The 18,848-nt window shown below is 49.7% G+C and overlaps 2 protein-coding genes across 2 annotated transcripts in view; one reads left to right on the top strand and one right to left on the bottom strand.

The window, feature by feature from the left end:
* Positions 1 to 18,848, bottom strand: part of LOC139765818 (uncharacterized) — a 403,015-nt gene that overhangs the window by 303,485 nt on the left and 80,682 nt on the right. The window lies entirely within an intron of this gene.
* Positions 1 to 18,848, top strand: part of LOC139765771 (gonadotropin-releasing hormone II receptor-like) — a 108,044-nt gene that overhangs the window by 23,271 nt on the left and 65,925 nt on the right. Inside the window, exons 2-3 of the mRNA XM_071693559.1 lie at positions 8,586 to 8,846; positions 17,420 to 17,630. Coding sequence (XP_071549660.1) covers positions 8,686 to 8,846; positions 17,420 to 17,630 — 372 coding nt within the window. The 5' untranslated portion in view covers positions 8,586 to 8,685. The remainder of the gene's footprint in view (positions 1 to 8,585; positions 8,847 to 17,419; positions 17,631 to 18,848) is intronic.

Below are 18,848 nucleotides of genomic sequence, written 5' to 3'. Positions count from 1 at the left end.
CTGGCCATCTCTACTACTTACATACGTATACTTATGTATATCTCTCTTTTTAAACCAGGTATTCCCAATCACCAGTCCTTTTTCAGCACACAAATCTACAAGACGATATATATATATATATATATATATATATATATATATATATATATATATATATATATATATATATATATCGTCTGTGTGACGCCTCAAAAAGCAAGAGAGACAAAGAGAATAAAACCCACAACGTATCCGGCCTCAAAAAAAAGTCTCTGACTGCGTCCAGTTACTATTTTTGCTTCACGCACGAACAGCTGGCGGTAACGAGGGGAGAAAGATCAAACATCCCTGACAGGTGCAGAGGCGAAGCACGTCCAGACTTGCAACTGGACCCAACCCCACAGCACGAAGGGTGATCCTGCCGCCTCTGGGATCAATGACACCCTTGTCTACCTTCACACAGACACACACACACACACACACACACACACACACACTGTTGCTCGCGGAGGGGCTACAGCGCCCGTGAGCTGTGGCACAGTCGCCACAGAAGTCGCCACACAACGTCCTAGGAAATACGCGAGGTACAGAAGAGGACTTTTGCTCAAGGTCTGAAGGAGTTCTGTGCCCTGGAAGACTATGTTACACGAAACACAACTCATTTCCTCCCCTCGCAAAATCAGAGGTTGGAGGGATCTAGCGTGGCTTTGCCACGGCCGCGTTGGGCGATCTATTGCGACATGATGACCCCACAGCGTCCGGAACCAAAGCATGGGACGTGTCAACTCCTCTCCCTCCACCAGCGCTCCCTTCACGCCCCGCTTGCCCACCTGCAGCCTAGCTACCGCTTTACGGCTCGCTCAGTTGTCCTCCAAACCCACCAACATGAAATCTACTCCACCACTGAAGAGAAGAGCTGCGGTGCGTGGCGCTGGCAGTCCTCAAAATGGGATTCTCCCGCGTCGGACACCAACAGCTTAATGTACCGACGCTGGAATAGCTTTTTTGAAAGGCACAGTCATGTGTTCCTGCAGGGGTAGAGAGAGAGAGATACAGAGCGAGGGCGTTTACACATACACTGCCTCTCCCCCCTTCCTTCCTCCATGAGCCACAGACCCGATTACTGCTAGTGTACGTCCGTCCACGGATGTAGGGACGATTTTGAGATCTACGTCAGGAGGACTGTCGTATGTCCCTGGAGGGCGCAGCTGTGGCTGCTGCTGTCTACAGCGCTGCTATCCACACGGCTCTGCACTGAGAATGTCTGGATCGTGAGAGAGAGAGAGAGAGAGAGAGAGAGAGAGAGAGAGAGAGAGAGAGAGAGAGAGAGAGAGAGAGAGAGAGAGAGAAGGTGGGTGGCCATCGGTCGAAGACTTCAGCCCCTCCTTCATCCCAGTGGTAGACCCCCAAACATATACCCATCCTCCTCCTATGTCTCTCCATCTCCAATCCATCATGAATAGATTCATGTACCCTAAACGCATTTCGGGACGCTGTCAAGCCGACTCATTATGACATAATCGATCCCTTACCATCACAAAAGAGGGTCAGATCCTAATAGGTATCATTGTATCCTTCTATCAGTCACTATTTCTGCCCCCTCCCTTATAGAATCCTAACCTCCTCCGCCCTTCGGTCAACAGATCGTATTACGAAGTTGAGATCTCATTTCCCGTGTCTGTGTTGTCTCGATGTTGTTGTCATTGGCTTTAGGGGAATGTTCTACGAAGCCCCTCGAGATGAAAACAGTTCATATGAACGGTTTTCATTTTCCCTATTTCCCCCTCCTCCTCCCCCGTCAATTCAGTTCACTTCAACTCCGACACACACGCACACACACACACACACACACACACACACACACAAGTACAGTCAACAGTTTTTTTTTTTATCTTTTTTTAAATGCGAATTATAAGGCGTTTGAAATACTTTTCACGCGGAAAAAAAAAGATCTGTCTCTCTCAAATATTCCTCATGGAAAAAGGAAAGAAATATTTATTTCTGAAGCTTTACTGGATGCTCAGAAAGAAAAGAAAAAAGAAAAGAAATGAGATGGAAAGTTTGAGAATCATTATAATGAACTGAGGGTCACGGACCTCCAGAGAGAGAGAGAGGGAGAAATATATATATATATATATATATATATATATATATATATATATATATATATATATATATAGGGAAAATGATTTGGTAAACAGAGAAGAGGTAGTAAAAGCTTTGCGGAAGATGAAAGCCGGCAAGGCAGCAGGTTTGGATGGTATTGCAGTGGAATTTATTAAAAAAGGGGGTGACTGTATTGTTGACTGGTTGGTAAGGTTATTTAATGTATGTATGACTCATGGTGAGGTGCCTGAGGATTGGCGGAATGCGTGCATAGCGCCATTGTACAAAGGCAAAGGGGATAAGAGTGAGTGCTCAAATTACAGAGGTATAATTTTATTGAGTATTCCTGGTAAATTATATGGGAGGGTATTGATTGGGAGGGTTAAGGCATGGAGAGAGCATCAGATTGGGGAAGAGCAGTGTGGTTTCAGAAGTGGTAGAGGATGTGTGGATCAGGTGTTTGCTTTGAAGAATGTATGTGAGAAATACTTAGAAAAGCAAATGGATTTGTATGTAGCATTTATGAATCTGGAGAAGGCATATGATAGAGTTGATAGAGATGCTCTGTGGAAGGTATTAAGAATATATGGTGTGGGAGGCAAGTTGTTAGAAGCAGTGAAGAGTTTTTATCGAGGATGTAAGGCAAGTTTACGAGTAGGAAGAGAGGAAAGTGATTGGTTCTCAGTGAATGTAGGTTTGCGGCAGGGGTGTGTGATGTCTCCATGGTTGTTTAATTTGTTTATGGATGGGGTAGTTAGGGAGGTGAATGCAAGGGTTTTGGAAAGAGGGGCAAGTATGCAGTCTGTTGGGGATGAGAGAGCTTAGGAAGTGAGTCAGTTGTTGTTCGCTGATGATACAGCGCTGGTGGCTGATTCATGTGAGAAACTGCAGAAGCTGGTGACTGAGTTTGGTAAAGTGTGTGAAAGAAGAAAGTTAAGAGTAAATGTGAATAAGAGCAAGGTTATTAGGTACAGTAGGGTTGAGGGTCAAGTCAATTGGGAGGTAAGTTTGAATGGAGAAAAACTGGAGGAAGTAAAGAGTTTTAGATATCTGGGAGTGAATCTGGCAGCGGATGGAACCATGGAAGCGGAAGTGAATCATAGGGTGGGGGGTGGGGGCGAAAATTCTGGGAGCCTTGAAGAATGTGTGGAAGTCGCGAACATTTTCTCGGAAAGCAAAAATGGGTATGTTTGAAGGAATAGTGGTTCCAACAATACTGTATGGTTGCGAGGCGTGGGCTATGGATAAAGTTGTGCGCAGGAGGGTGGATGTGCTGGAGATGAGATGTTTGAAGACAATATGTGGTGTGAGGTGGTTTGATCGAGTAAGTAATGTAAGGGTAAGAGAGATGTGTGGTCATAAAAAGAGTGTGGTTGAGAGAGCAGAAGAAGGTGTTATGAAGTGGTTTGGTCACATGGAGAGGATGAGTGAGGAAAGATTGACCAAGAGGATACATGTGTCAGAGGTGGAGGGAACGAGAAGTGGGAGACCAAATTGGAGGTGGAAAGATGGATTGAAAAAGATTTTGAGTGTTCGGGGCCTGAACATGCAGGAAGGTGAAAGGCGTGCAAGGAATAGAGTGAATTGGAACGATGTGGTATACCGGGGACGTGCTGTCAATGGATTGAACCAGGGCATGTGAAGCGTCTGGGGTAAACCATGGAAAGTTCTGTGGGGCCTGGATGTGGAAAGGGATCTGTGGTTTCGGTGCATTATTACCTGACAGCTAGAGACTAATTGTGAACGAATGGGGCCTTTTATTGTCTTCCTAGCGCTACCTCGCACACATGAGGGGGGAGGGGGTTGTTATTTCATGTGTGGCGAGGTGGCGATGGAAATGAATAAAGGCAGACAGTATGAATTATGTACATGTGTATATATGTATATGTCAGTGTGTGTATATATATATATGTATACGTTGAAATGTATAGGTATGTATATTTGCGTGTGTGGACGTGTATGTATATACATGTGTATGTCCGTGGGTTGGGCCATTCTTTCGTCTGTTTCCTTGCGCTACCTCGCAAACGCGGGAGACAGCGACAAAGCAAAATAAAATAAATAATAAATAAATAATATATATATATATATATATATATATATATATATATATATATATATATATATATATATATATATATTCTGTGATCAGCAGTATTCCAAATGGTATTCATTTTCTAGATATATCAATCCTCCATCCGCTCCTCCAACCCCAACCAAACGTAATTCCACACCCAATCAGGGATTCGATCGTCCACCTCTCCAACATTGTGGACAGACGCGAGTTCATTGGTGACAATTGGGTCTAAAGGGATTCCTTGTTCTCATGGCTGCATGGTAGCCCCCTCTCATGGCTGCATGGTAGACCCTCTCAAGGCTACATGGTAGCCCCTCTCATGGCTTTAGCTCCCTCTCATGGCTTCATGGTAGCCCCCTCTCATAGCAGCATGGTAGCCCCCTCTCATGACTGCATGGTAGACCATCTCACTGTGCCTGAGCTGGATGGCTTTACCCGACCAGAAGCGCCCCCCTCCCGCACCTTTCTAGTGGCAATGGACATCAATGAACGTCGCATAACGCCCCTTAACCTCTTTGTGCCACGGCGCCACGATGCTTAGGCATTGTGAACAGGTCTGTCAGGCCAAAGGCTAGGCCTTCGTACCTAAGGATCGTGCCGTCGTATTCAAAGGGTCGTGCCAATCGAGCTCGAAGGTCGTACCGTCGTGCTCAAAGGGTCGTACCAAGGTCCTCACAAGGTGGATACTTATCTTCCTCCTCCACTCCCTCACAACATCCTCTCATAAAGCTATGAAACATCATGAAGGGAGGGAAAAAAAATGAGGCTTTCCCCATCACGTCCATTGGAAAGGGAGGAAAGTATGTCCAGCAGCCAGCGCCCACTAGAAGGAGAGGAAGGAAGGAGGGGAGGCGTCCGGTAGACTTCAAAGGACGCAGGACGAAGTGTTTGCAGCCTCGAGGAGGACTAAGATGTGAGACCAAACCCAGCCCTCCTCCTCCTCCACTGAGGGTTTGGTTAGGTTGCCAGAGGTCGCAACCTTATCATGGCCCGTGTGGCAGACCCGTGGTACCAGAGCAATCATGCAAGGATTTTTTCTTTTCTCATGGGATGAACACCATGACATTTGGGAAAACCCCAACGACTCTGGGGTGATATAGGAGGGGCATCTATCTATTTAACTATCTATCTATCTATCTATCTATCTATCTATCTATCTATTTATCTATCTATAACATAGAATGCCCTTCGAGAGCAAGGCTTCGAACCACTACCATTTGTGTGGGAGGTGGGTATTCTAACACTAGCCCAAAGTGGTTGGTGTATCCAGCTCTCACACAAATGGTAGTGGTTCGAATCCTTGCTGTTGGAGGGTATTATGTGTACTATGACAGGGCGCACTCGCTGATATATATATATATATATATATATATATATATATATATATATATATATATATATATATATATATATATTCCCTATATATCTATTCCCTGGGGATAGGGGAGAAAGAATACTTCCCACGTATTCCCTGCGTGTCGTAGAAGGCGACTAAAAGGGGAGGGAGCGGGTGGCTGGAAATCCTCCCCTCTCGTTTTTTTTTTTTTAAATTTTCCAAAAGAAGGAACAGAGAAGGGGGCCAGGTGAGGATATTCCCTCAAAGGCCCAGTCCTCTGTTCTTAACGCTACCTCGCTAACGCGGGAAATGGCGAATAGTTTGAAAGAAAGAAAAATATATATACATATATATTGGGTAATCGTGACATTCTATAATCTATACAATTCAATCTAACCTTGTTCAGGGAGAGAGTCGATATAGAAAATGCCTTCTTAAGTTTTCTCCCCCCTCCCTCCCTTCTTTGAGACGAGACATCTAAACAACTTTAAGAATTTCTGGCTAACTTGTGCCAGGATCCCTTGACCCCCAACATCCCAGGGTTCGAGATGAGAGAGAACCCACCCCTTCTCGTTCCAACGGAGGCAGTGGTGGTCGAAGCACCGCATCGGAGCGTCGCTACGGGGAATACACGCAAGCTCGCCTTTCCAAGACTTCAAAGGAGCAGAAGTGCCCCCAAAATGTGATCTCGTGTTCCCCCTCCAGGTGTATGATGGAGTGGGACACACACACACACACACACACACACACACACACACACACACACATATACAAACACACACACACACACACACACACACACACACACAACAACGTCATACACATACACACACACACACAATAACGTCATACACATACACACACACACACACACACACACACACACACACACATATACAAACACACACACACACACACACACACACATATACAAACACACACACACACACACACACACACACACACACACAGGACTACATACAATAGGTACAGTGTGGCTATAACAAGGAGAGGGGAGTGTTAATCCTTCTGTGCCATTCAAACAACGGCACCTGATACACAACAACCAGTTCGCTGAGGGGAAACTGGTATAGTTAAGGGCGGACTGAGCGACCATTCTCCCTCGTTAGAGACGGACTGAACGACCATTCTCCCTCGTTAGAGACGGACTGAACGACCATTCTCCCTCGTTAGGGGTGGAGTGAACGACCATTCTCCCTCGTTAGGGACGGACTGAACGACCATTCTCCCTCGTTAGGGACGGACTGAACGACCATTCTCCCTCGTTAGGGGCAGACTAAACGACCATTCTCCCTCGTTAGGGGCGTATTGAACGACCATTCTCCCTCGTTAGGGGCGGACTGAACGACCATCCTCCCTCGTTAGAGACGGACTGAACGACCATTCTCCCTCGTTAGAGACGGACTGAACGACCATTCTCCCTCGTTACCCTCCATCCCTAACTAATTCCCCCCTGAAGACACGTAGCTCAATTCACTAACGACCAATTTCCCCATCATCTTCCAGTGACCTGACCCCCCCACCCCCACCCACTACCCCCCGCCCCTCAAACCGCCCACCTCCACCCAGCGCCACCTCACACCCACTCTGGAGGTAGCCACACCGATGCACAATCTTCCGCGGTGATGCGCTCCGTTACGCCCGCTGACGAAGTACAAGACTGCGTCAGGAGCTCGCCTTCAGGAGCCAGACACACACTCTCTCTCTCTCTCTCTCTCTCTCTCTCTCTCTCTCTCTCTCTCTCTCTCTCTCTCTCTCTCTTTCTCTCTCTCTCTCCCTCGCCATCGTCAGCAGCTCCCTCCCTGCGTCTCAAAATCCTCGGCTAATTGGGCGTCCCTTTCCAATTTCGAGGGAGAGTCCCACTCTCTTTTACCCCGTGGAGGCACACTTGTATCTAATTGGGTTATACAGAGACGTTGTATTCTTTTCTTCTTTACGTTAGAGGCTCCAGTTACGGGCAAAACACCACGTTAAGGTCGGGCTTTAATTGGACTACAGGAAGGATTACGACACGGGGAGAAAAGAAAAGACAAGGGAAAGTATTGAAGAATGTTGAAGGTAATGGAAAAAACCTGTCTTGTGAAACGTGCCAGATCATAGTTATTGGGAAAGACATGAGAAGGTAGAGAGTTCCAAAGCTTCGACGTGTCGGGAAAGAAACAGTTATCAAAGCGGCCCACCACCCTTGAGTTGCCAATGGCTACACGCAGTAATCATTTGACGCAGCAGCTTGCCAAGCACCGTATGGTCTAGTTAATGGTGGGGGGCACACAATCAGCCAGCTCTAGGGAGCAAAAACCAAAGTAATACCTATAGAAGAGGGAAAGTGAACCAACATTGCCATACACTTCCAACAATTTTGGTAATGTGAGATTTTAGCACCTCTTCTCCTCTACCACCTACTGCCCCATCAGCTTACTAGAACTCTTTTATCTCAAGCTAGAAGGAGGAGAAGACCATCTGTGGCTCTCACTTTTACAGTTTCTACCAAGGCTTTCGCCGCAGTCAGCTTCAGCTTGATCCTTTATGTAATCCACTCACACTAAGCTGCCTGGAAGTTTCATTGCCCAACTTGTTCACTGCCTCTGTGAGCGTCATCCAACACACTTGACCTCTTTCATCACCTCTGACCCCTCCCATTACTCACACATCATTGCTTCCCGTTTAAGGTTCTTCAACCACAACCTCATCCTTGTGAATTTTTAATTCTGAACGCTTACCTTCTGTCTACCTTCCCCAGTCTAAGAGCCACCTCTGAAACTTTGGAAGGGTGAGAGGCGTGTACGGGATAGGATGAATTGGAACGAGGTGGTATACTGGGGTCGACGTGCTGTCAGTGGACTGTACCAGGGCATATGAGGCGTCCGGGGTAAACCTGTGGGGGCCTGGATGTGCATAGGGAGCTGTGGTTTCGATGAATTACACATGACAGCTAAAGAACGGATGTGAGCCAATGTGGCCTTTCTTCGCCGTCTCTTCCTGGCGCTACCTCAACGCGGGAAACGGCGATCAAGTGTCAAAATATAAACAATCCTTATAGATGAACCTTTTTTTCTTCCACCACAGGTCTAGAAACCTGGGTCAGACGCCTGGCCTGGCCTGACTTGACCTGGGGTGAGACCTGGCGAGGAGCAGTGACTTACAATGACCTGAGGTGACCTACCAGATGACCTCGGCCAGGATGACGTCCCCGAGCGCCCTGGTGACCCTGACGACGACAGGGGAGGAGGAGGAGGAGATGCTGCTGCTCCTCAACGCCACTGGAGACGAGGTCTTCACCACGCTGAACCCTCTCATACCACAGGGCGCCACCATCATCCATAACAGGTACATATGGGGTCCTTCCCCCGGTGGGTGAGGGGCTGGTGGGTGAGGGGATGGTGGGTGAGGGGGTGGTGGGTGAGGGGCTGGTGGGTGAGGGGGCTGGTGGGTGAGGGGCTAGTGGGTGAGGGGCTGGTGGGTGAGGGGCTGGTGGGTGAGGGGCTGGTGGGTGAGGGGCTGGTGGGTGAGGGGCTGGGGGTGAGGGGCTAGTGGGTGAGGGGCTGGTGGGTGAGGGGCTAGTGGGTGAGGGGCTGGTGGGTGAGGGGATGGTGGGTGAGGGGCTGTGGATGAAGGGCTAGTGGGTGAGGGGCTGGTGGGTGAGGGGATGGTGGGTGATGGAAGGGTGGGTGAGGGGATGGTGGGTGAGGGGCTGGTGGGTGAGGGGATGGTGGGTGAGGGGATGGTGGGTGAGGGGCTGATGGGTGATGGGAGGGTGGGTGAGGGGCTGGTGGGTGAGGGGGTGGTGGGTGAGGGGCTGGTGGGTGAGGGGCTGGTGGGTGAGGGGCTGGTGGGTGAGTAGGTGGTGGATGTGGGGCTGGTGGGTGAGGGGATGGTGGGTGAGGGGATGGTGGGTGATGGGAGGGTGGGTGAGGGGGTGGTGGGTGAGGGGCGGGTGGGTGAGGGGCTAGTGGGTGAGGGGCTAGTGGGTGAGGGGCTGGTGGGTGAGGGGCTGGTGGGTGAGGGGCTGGTGGGTGAGGGGCTGGGGGTGAGGGGCTGTGGGTGAGGGGCTGGTGGGTGAGGGGCTAGTGGGTGAGGGGCTAGTGGGTGAGGGGCTGGTGGGTGAGGGGATGGTGGGTGAGGGGCTGTGGATGAAGGGCTAGTGGGAGAGGGGCTGGTGGGTGAGGGGATGGTGGGTGATGGAAGGGTGGGTGAGGGGATGGTGGGTGAGGGGCTGGTGGGTGAGGGGATGGTGGGTGAGGGGATGGTGGGTGAGGGGCTGATGGGTGATGGGAGAGTGGGTGAGGGGCTGGTGGGTGAGGGGGTGGTGGGTGAGGGGCTGGTGGGTGAGGGGCTGGTGGGTGAGTAGGTGGTGGATGTGGGGCTGGTGGGTGAGGGGCTGGTGGGTGAGGGGCTGATGGGTGAGGGGATGGTGGGTGAGGGGCTGGTGGGTGAGGGGATGGTGGGTGAGGGGGTGGTGGGTGAGGGGGTGGTGGGTGAGGGGGTGGTGGGTGAGGGGCTGGTTGGTGAGGGGCTGGTTGGTTAGGGGATGGTGGGTGAGGGGCTGGTGTGTGAGAGGCTGGTGGTTGAGGGGCTGATGGGTGATGGGAGGGTGGGTAAGGGGCTGGTGGTGAGTAGGTGGTGGATGAGGGACTGGTGGATGAGGGACTGGTGGGTGTGGGGCTGGTGGATGAGGGGCTGGTGGGTGAGGGGCTGGTGGATGAGGAGGTGGTGGATGTAGGGCTGCATATAACCGGCTCCCAGAAAGCCATCAATTCTGGCTCATTTTAATTTCTAGTGGCAGTAGGAACACGGCGTTAACACGGCCTGGAACCCTCAGTGTTAACACAGCCTGGATCCCTTAAGATCAACTCTTATCTCTTATCAGTGATGTATATCACTATATACACTAAACGGGGCTTCACCAGACCTTCCAGTCACTGGCTCTCTTTGGTCATGGATGTGTGTATTCTGGAATACTGGAAACCCTTCCGTCCAGTCCTGGAAAGGATGGAGTGTGGCCTCCATCACTCACTGACAGCTTTCTGTTCCATCGGCGGGTGACGCGCCTCTCTCTCTCTCTCTCTCTCTCTCTCTCTCTCTCTCTCTCTCTCTCTCTCTCTCTCTCTCTCTCCTGTCTCTCACACTGCCCTCCGCCCACAGGAGTTCCAGGACGACCCTGATGGCCCAGCCCTCCCTGACGCCCAAGATCTGCCACTTCCCTTCGCCTCCTCACTGCTCATGGAAGACACTTCCCGAATGTCCTTTCCCAACGCTTGTCCTCCTCATGTCTCGCTCTCGTCTCCCGTGGATGATCTAGGTGGATGAACCCAGCCCCCGCCGCCCCACCGCCCAAGCGCCCCACCTCCTCACTCCCCAGGCCTTAGGGCACAGCCACCGCCAGCCAATCACTTCACCTCCTGGAAGGCGACGCTGAACCTGACTCCTTCGCCAAAGCCTTTGAACGACCTTTGAAACCCCTTGTACGGCCCTTGAGCGACCCTGGAGCGCAAGCGTACGATCCTTGGCTACAATGGCCTGCCCTTGGACCTGAGGCTTAAGCCCTCTCTCTCTCTCTCTCTCTCTCTCTCTCTCTCTCTCTCTCTCTCTCTCTCTCCACACACACACACACTGGCTCAATCCTCAGACACCCCCAACCTTCGTGTCTCGAAGCTTCACTAACCCTCACACCGTATCTTCCCAGTCCAGTAACTACCCATTTACAACCATCTATTTCTACTGTCAAAGAAGTTTAGGTTATGCTATGCTAAGCTAGGTTACGCTAGGTTAGGCCAGGCTTTGGTTTGACAAGGTTAAGTTAGCTTAGGTTTGGCTGCTAGTTTTGGCTAGGTTAGGTTAGATCAGACCATGTTTCAGGTAAGGCTAAAGTTTGGCTCGATTAAATCAACTCTATTTTGCTAGGTTAGGTCAGGTGTATTTTGGCTAGGTTACATTACGTGTGGGTGTCGTAAGGGGGGGGGGGGGTGGACCTGAAGGTCGACCTCGGCTGTATACGATAGCAGAACCCCCTCAAAATGCAGCTGGAGGTCGAAGATCTTAAGGTCGACCTCGACAACACACACACACACACACACACACACACACACAGAGAGAGAGAGAGAGAGAGAGAGAGAGAGAGAGAGAGAGAGAGAGAGAGAGAGAGAGAGAGAGAGAGCATAGCCCCAAGTCGTACTCGAAGGGATGAACAGCAACGAGGAGCAGACACACCATAAACACTCCCTCTTCACAAATTCGCCCCCCCCTCACCACAACCACCACCACAACCACGAACAACCATTTAAGGACAGGAGACGAGCTTCTGGAAGTGGAATCACCCATACAGTAATTACCGAAGCCAAGTAATTGGTGATTACAAACGAGGGGACATCAGACGAAGACCGAGGCAGTGCTACGAGAAAGTTCTCACAGACACGTTCATACATGACACAGAACGGGTCACAGACCGATCAAAGTAAGGCACAGAACAGCTCACAGGCAGGTCAACGCATGGCACAGAACAGCTCACAGACTGGTCAACGCATGGCACAGAACAGCTCACAAGCTGGTCAACGCATGGCACAGAACAGCTCACAAGCTGGTCAACGCATGGCACAGAACAGCTCACAGGCTGGTCAACGCATGGCACAGAACAGCTCACAAGCTGGTCAACGCATGGCACAGAACAGCTCACAGGCAGGTCAACGCATGGCACAGAACAGCTCACAGGCAGGTCAACGCATGGCACAGAACAGCTCACAGGCTGGTCAACGCATGGCACAGAACAGCTCACAGGCTGGTCAACGCATGGCACAGAACAGCTCACAAACAGATCAACGCAGGACACAGAAGAGCTCACAAACAGATCAACGCAGGACACAGAAGAGCTCACAGACAGATCAACGCATGGCACAGAACAGCTCACAAACTGGTCAACGCATGACACAGAACAGCTCACAGACAGATCAACGCAGGACACAGAAGAGCTCACAGACAGATCAACGCATGGGCACAGCACAGCTCACAAATACACGTTCGAAAGAAAAAAGAGAGAAAAAAGGAGAATCCATCAATCCACCACCAGCTCAAAGAGCCGACTCACAGACGAAGACCACAACAACCTGTTTATACACCGAGGGACCACCAAACAGTCATTACCCCCATTGAAAACAATGGGAGAAACTGCTAACTACCCTCCCCCCCAACCCTTTACTCGTATTGAACGCTAACAAGGGGTTTTGGCGGGGTTCCGCCAAAGGCTCTTCCACACACACAAGCTGTAAAACGGGGTGTGGAATCCCCTTCAAGCCAAAGGAATAAGACGAAATGAAATAAAAAACGTTACAGAGAGTGTTTAATCAAATAAATACATCCATTCCAAAGGCGTTTAAAAGCAGTTTCTACCTGGTCTTGCTGTAGAATCGCTACACCCTTGATGTAGGCTCGAGATAATGACAGGGGCAATAGATGGTGCGCGTCTATTTCTGGCCAGACAACCCCAGAGAGACCAGTGGGCGTCAGCCACGCTCTGGGTCACGGTACCCCCAGAGAACCAAAGACCCCAGCGGGCTGACTGGAAGTCCAAAGACCCCAGCGGGCAGACTGGAACTCCAAAGACCCCAGCGGGCTAACTGGAACTCCAAAGACCCCAGCGGGCAGACTGGAACTCCAAAGACCCCAGCGGGCTGACTGGAAGTCCAAAGACCCCAGCAGGCTGACTGAATCTCCAAGGACCGCAGCGGGCTGGCTTCAGCACCAAAGACCCCAGCGGGCTGACTGGAACACCAAAGACCCCAGCGGGAAACTGGAACTCCTGGAAGAAACAACACTTGTGCTCTTCAGGAACTCACTTACGTACTAACCACAGACGCAACAACAGAGTGATCACCCTCGCTGAGTGTGGGGCAGACGACCCATGTAACCTGGGAGATAAGGGACGATTACAGCAACGCATTAAGATAACATAACCACCAGTTAACTACCACACTTCTCCATGGCCCTTGGGGTTAGGTTTTCCAGGCACCTGGAAAACGCAGATCTCACCCATAATCACTTTTCCAGGGGAAACAGATCCCAAATGTCGACTCATATCTCGACTGTCTGACACAGCGAAATTAGTCTGAAGATTGGCCCTGGAAAGACCCATGTGAAAGAGTGGTTACCATGCCAACATCCTGGAATTGAAGAAGGGAGGATCGTGGGGTCAAATTGCTTTGCCGAAGTCCTTTTTCTTCTCGAACTGAGATGAAGCGTTTAAAACCACCATACCCACTTACCATCCTCCAGTCCCTTGTGGTATGGGAAGGCGTGAAGAGAAATCTGGCCCGGCTTGATCAAGGACCACTTGCTACACACAGATAAGATAAGGATAAAGATCCAAAGACGATAATTCTTTAAAATCTTCGAAAGATGTCCTCATCTTAGGGTTATCCTGTCCTCCACACAGGTGGACACCAGGCCCTGCAAAAGGCACGTCCTGCCTTCGTCAGCAGTGATAGAGGATGCATTTCCCTCTCCATCCACAGATAAATTCAAAGGCCATCCACTCCAGTCGAAAGACCTCTAAACACATACTGGCAAAAATAATCAAATGGGAAAGCTTTAACTGCAAGGATATAGACAGGAGAAGGACTCTTGACGAAGAACACCACGAAGGAACACACACTTACCAAAAGCAGTGGCACATCTCGTCAGGATTCCAAATTAGGGGAGTATAAAACAATTTCCTCATAATATACACTCGTGTCATGCCAGCCATCACTAAATTCGCCAATACGTTCCTCATATATATATTGGTCCTCCCTGTCAAAGACAAGAAGGAAATATATTGAGGACAGGGTCATGAAGGAGCTTGAACTATGTCTCTCGATGGACGAGGGACGAAGGAGCCATGGCTGGAAACGAACCTTCCAGCGCCTCGCCTCAAAAACCACAGACCCTCCTAACCAACCACGGTAAAGACCTCCAAGAAACCGAGAGACGTCTTTCGCTCAATGTCCTGCAGTCTCTGTCCAAAGACCACATATAAATCCCCTCCCTTATCCTACCTCACAGATAACCAAAGGGGGACGACAGCATCCCCTCCTCCTTCCTCACAAGCCCCTTTACCTCATAATGCCAGCGAGAGAAACCCCTCTAGATCCAAGAGCTTCCAGCTTTTAGCAAAGCCGACCCGCTGAGACATCCCTCCTGGAGCTGAGCCATGGCTGAAACTGCTTGAGACCCGGAGGATCTTACTACCTCACACCACCTCCTCTCTTCATGTCCTGCTCCCACGGGGCCGCCTTATCCTCCCCCTCGCCCGGGGTTGAGACGCGTCGTCCATGACTCCGCCCCGAGGTGTCAACAGCCCCCAAGGGGGCTGTCCCCTGCACTCCAACACAGCTGGCAGTTTAACCTGTCCCCGCCACTCCAACACAGCTGCCAGTTTAACCTGCCCCCTGCACTCCAACACAGCTAGCAGTTTAACCTGTGCCCTGCACTGCAACACAGCTGCCAGTTTAAGCTGTCCCCTGCACTCCAACACAGTTGGCAGTTTAACCTGTGCCCTGCACTCCAACACAGCTGCCAGTTTAACCTGTCTCCTGCACTCCAACACAGCTGCCAGTTTAACCTGTCCCCTGCACTCCAACACAGCTGCCAGTTTAACCTGCCCCCTGCACTCCAACACAGCTGCCAGTTTAACCTGCCCCCTGCACTCCAACACAGCTGGCAGTTTAACCTGTCCCCTGCACTCCAACACAGCTGGCAGTTTAACCTGACATGTTAAGGGCTGGATTAAACGCATTTTCAAAAAACCAACATAAACTTCCCAGTCATAGACGGAAGACAGAACAATGGAGACATTTGACCACTGGTCCAAGAACGGAATGGAGGCATTTGACCACTGGTCCAAGAACGGAACGTACGAACGTACCTTCGTGCTCAAAGGGTCGTACCGTCGTGCTCGAGGGTCGTACCGTCGTGCTCAAAGGGTCGTACCGTCGTGCTCAAGGGGTCGTACCGTCGTGCTCAAAGGGTCGTACCGTCGTGCTCGAGGGTCGTACCGTCGTGCTCAAGGGGTCGTACCGTCGTGCTCAAGGGGTCGTACCGTCGTGCTCAAGGGGTCGTACCGTCGTGCTCGAGGGTCGTACCGTCGTGCTCAAGGGGTCGTACCGTCGTGCTCAAGGGGTCGTACCGTCGTGCTCAAGGGGTCGTACCGTCGTGCTCAAGGGGTCTTACCGTCGTGCTCAAAGGGTCGTACCTTCGTGCTCAAGGGGTCGTACCGTCGTGCTCGAGGGTCGTACCGTCGTGCTCATGAATAAACAAATCTTGTCATGTGCATCTCCAAGAACAGCACACACACACACACACACACACACACACACACACACACACACACACACACACACACACACACACACACACACACACACACACACACACACACACACACACACACACACACACACACACACACACACACGCACACACACACACACACGCACACACATACACAAACACACACACACACACACGCACACACACACACACACACACACACACACACACACGCACACACACACACACGCACACACACACACAAACACACACACACACACACGCACACACACACACACACACACACACACACACACACACACACACACACAAACACACACACACACACATACACACACACACACACACCCACACACACACACACACACACACACACTCGTTCAGTGTGGCCAACGCAGTGGAAAAACGTACCTACATCTCTCGTGGATACGAACCCACGTCTCTCTGTCCTACTGTTACAACCCCCTCATCCTCCCTCACTCGGGGTCTAACAAGGTGAGGTCTACCGTGGAATCCACCACAGCTAATTAAAATAACCAGAGCTAATGCTAGCCAGCTCCTCATTTATCATAACTCATTTATCTCAGCCTCCGATAACCAGAGCTCCTCATTTATCATAACTCATTTATCTCAGCCTTTGATTCAAAGAATTATATTCTTCTATTTCAAAACGTTTCGTTTCATATGTCTCCCATAGAGCGAAAAGAGCTGGCAGGGTTCGTTGTATGGGGAGGGGATATATATATATATATATATATATATATATATATATATATATATATATATATATATATATATATATATATATATATATATAAACAATCCAATCACTTATACTTTGGGTCATATACTGCATGATTAGATCTTCTATATCATATACTGCTATACGTATACCAGCCAGATATACCCCATGATTAGACCCACTATATCATATACCAGCCACATATACTGTATGATTAGACCCACTATATCATATACCAGCTATATATACCCAATGATTATACCCACTATATCATATACCAGCTATATATACCCAATGATTAGACCCATTATATCATATACCAGCTATATATACCCAATGATTAGACCCATTATATCATATACCAGCCATATATACCCCATGATTAGACCCATTATATTATAGGCAGCGTCCTGATATATCCAAATTCCTCTTTGTTTTATCGATTTAAAAAAGTTGATACATAAACCGCCATTGCCCTAAACACGCCTCTTATCCGACCTCCTCTGTTTTAAAAGCTGTTTGTCTACAACCTACCCCTAGGATCCTCTATCTCCAGGCATAGATAAGCAGTATCTCTTATCTGACGTCTCCTCTACCCTTTATAATGTCATACGTACCTTAGTAAACGACTTTATCTATCATAACTGCATTATGTCAAGCGTCTCCCTTCGTCCATGTAAACAACACCGCTTACTTCCCCGTGTGGCTGGTGGCAGACAGCCTCATACGAGCTGTACACAAGGACCCCTGTGAGTGTATGAGGCTGGTGGTGGTGGAGGCGAATGAGTTATGAGTAATAATAAGCCTTATTAAGCTTTACGTCCACTTGGTCCTACGGTAGGGAGGTGTGGACGGCGTCCGCCATCCAGCGGGTCGCGACCCTGGCGGTGTTAATGGTACTCAGCCTGGCGGGGAACGTGATGGTGATCGTGGTCCTTGGCTGCTCCAGCCTCCGCTGCCCAACCTCGCGCGTCAACATCTTCATCATCAACTTGGCCATTGGCGACCTGGCCGTCTGTCTCATCACCATGAGCGGTGAGATACTCTTTGAGGTGAGTGGTGAGGGTGTGGTGAGGTGAGGGGCGTGTGGTGAGGTGTGGTGAGGGTGTGGTGAGGTGAGGGGCGTGTGGTGAGGTGTGGTGAGGGTGTGGTGAGGGTGTGGTGAGGTGTGGTGAGGGGGTGTGGTGAGGGTGTGGTGAGGTGTAGTGAGGGTGTGGTGAGGGTGTAGTGAGGTGTGATGAGGTAGGGGTGTGGAGGGGTGTGGTGATGTGTGGTGAGGGTGTGGTGATGACGTGTAGTGAGGGTGTGGTGAGGGTGTGGTGAGGTGTGGTGAGGGTGTGATGATGATGTGTGGTGATGATGTGTAGTGAGGGTGTGGTGGGGACTGAAACACCTGCAACACTATGATACCTGACCCACGAACTGTGTGGAAGCCAACCGTGATTATGGAGGAGCGAATGCACCAGGGAACCAAAGACTATATATATATATATATATATATATATATATATATATATATATATATATATATATATATATATATATATATATATATATATATGTAGCATTTATGGATCTGGAGAAGGCATATGATAGAGTTGATAGAGATGCTCTGTGGAAGGTATTAAGAATATATGGTGTGGGAGGCAAGTTGTTAGAAGCAGTGAAAAGTTTTTATCGAGGATGTAAGGCATGTGTACGTGTAGGAAGAGAGGAAAGTGATTGGTTCTCAGTGAATGTAGGTTTGCGGCAGGGGTGTGTGATGTCTCCATGGTTGTTTAATTTGTTTATGGATGGGGTTGTTAGGGAGGTGAATGCAAGAGTTTTGGAAAGAGGGGCAAGTATGAAGTCTGTTGGGGATGAGAGAGCTTGGGAAGTGAGTCAGTCGTTGTTCGCTGATGATACAGCGCTGGTGGCTGATTCATGTGAGAAACTGCAGAAGCTGGTGGCTGAGTTTGGTAAAGTGTGTAAAAGAAGAAAGTTAAGAGTAAATGTGAATAAGAGCAAGGTTATTAGGTACAGTAGGGTTGAGGGTCAAGTCAATTGGGAGGTAAGTTTGAATGGAGAAAAACTGGAGGAAGTAAAGTGTTTTAGATATCTGGGAGTGGATCTGGCAGCGGATGGAACCATGGAAGCGGAAGTGGATCATAGGGTGGGGGAGGGGGCGAAAATCCTGGGAGCCTTGAAGAATGTGTGGAAGTCGAGAACATTATCTCGGAAAGCAAAAATGGGTATGTTTGAAGGAATAGTAGTTCCAACAATGTTGTATG

The sequence above is a fragment of the Panulirus ornatus genome, chromosome 56 (genome assembly GCF_036320965.1).
Source record: "Panulirus ornatus isolate Po-2019 chromosome 56, ASM3632096v1, whole genome shotgun sequence".
NCBI lineage: Eukaryota > Metazoa > Arthropoda > Malacostraca > Decapoda > Palinuridae > Panulirus > Panulirus ornatus.
This window is presented reverse-complemented; position numbering and strand designations above follow the sequence as displayed.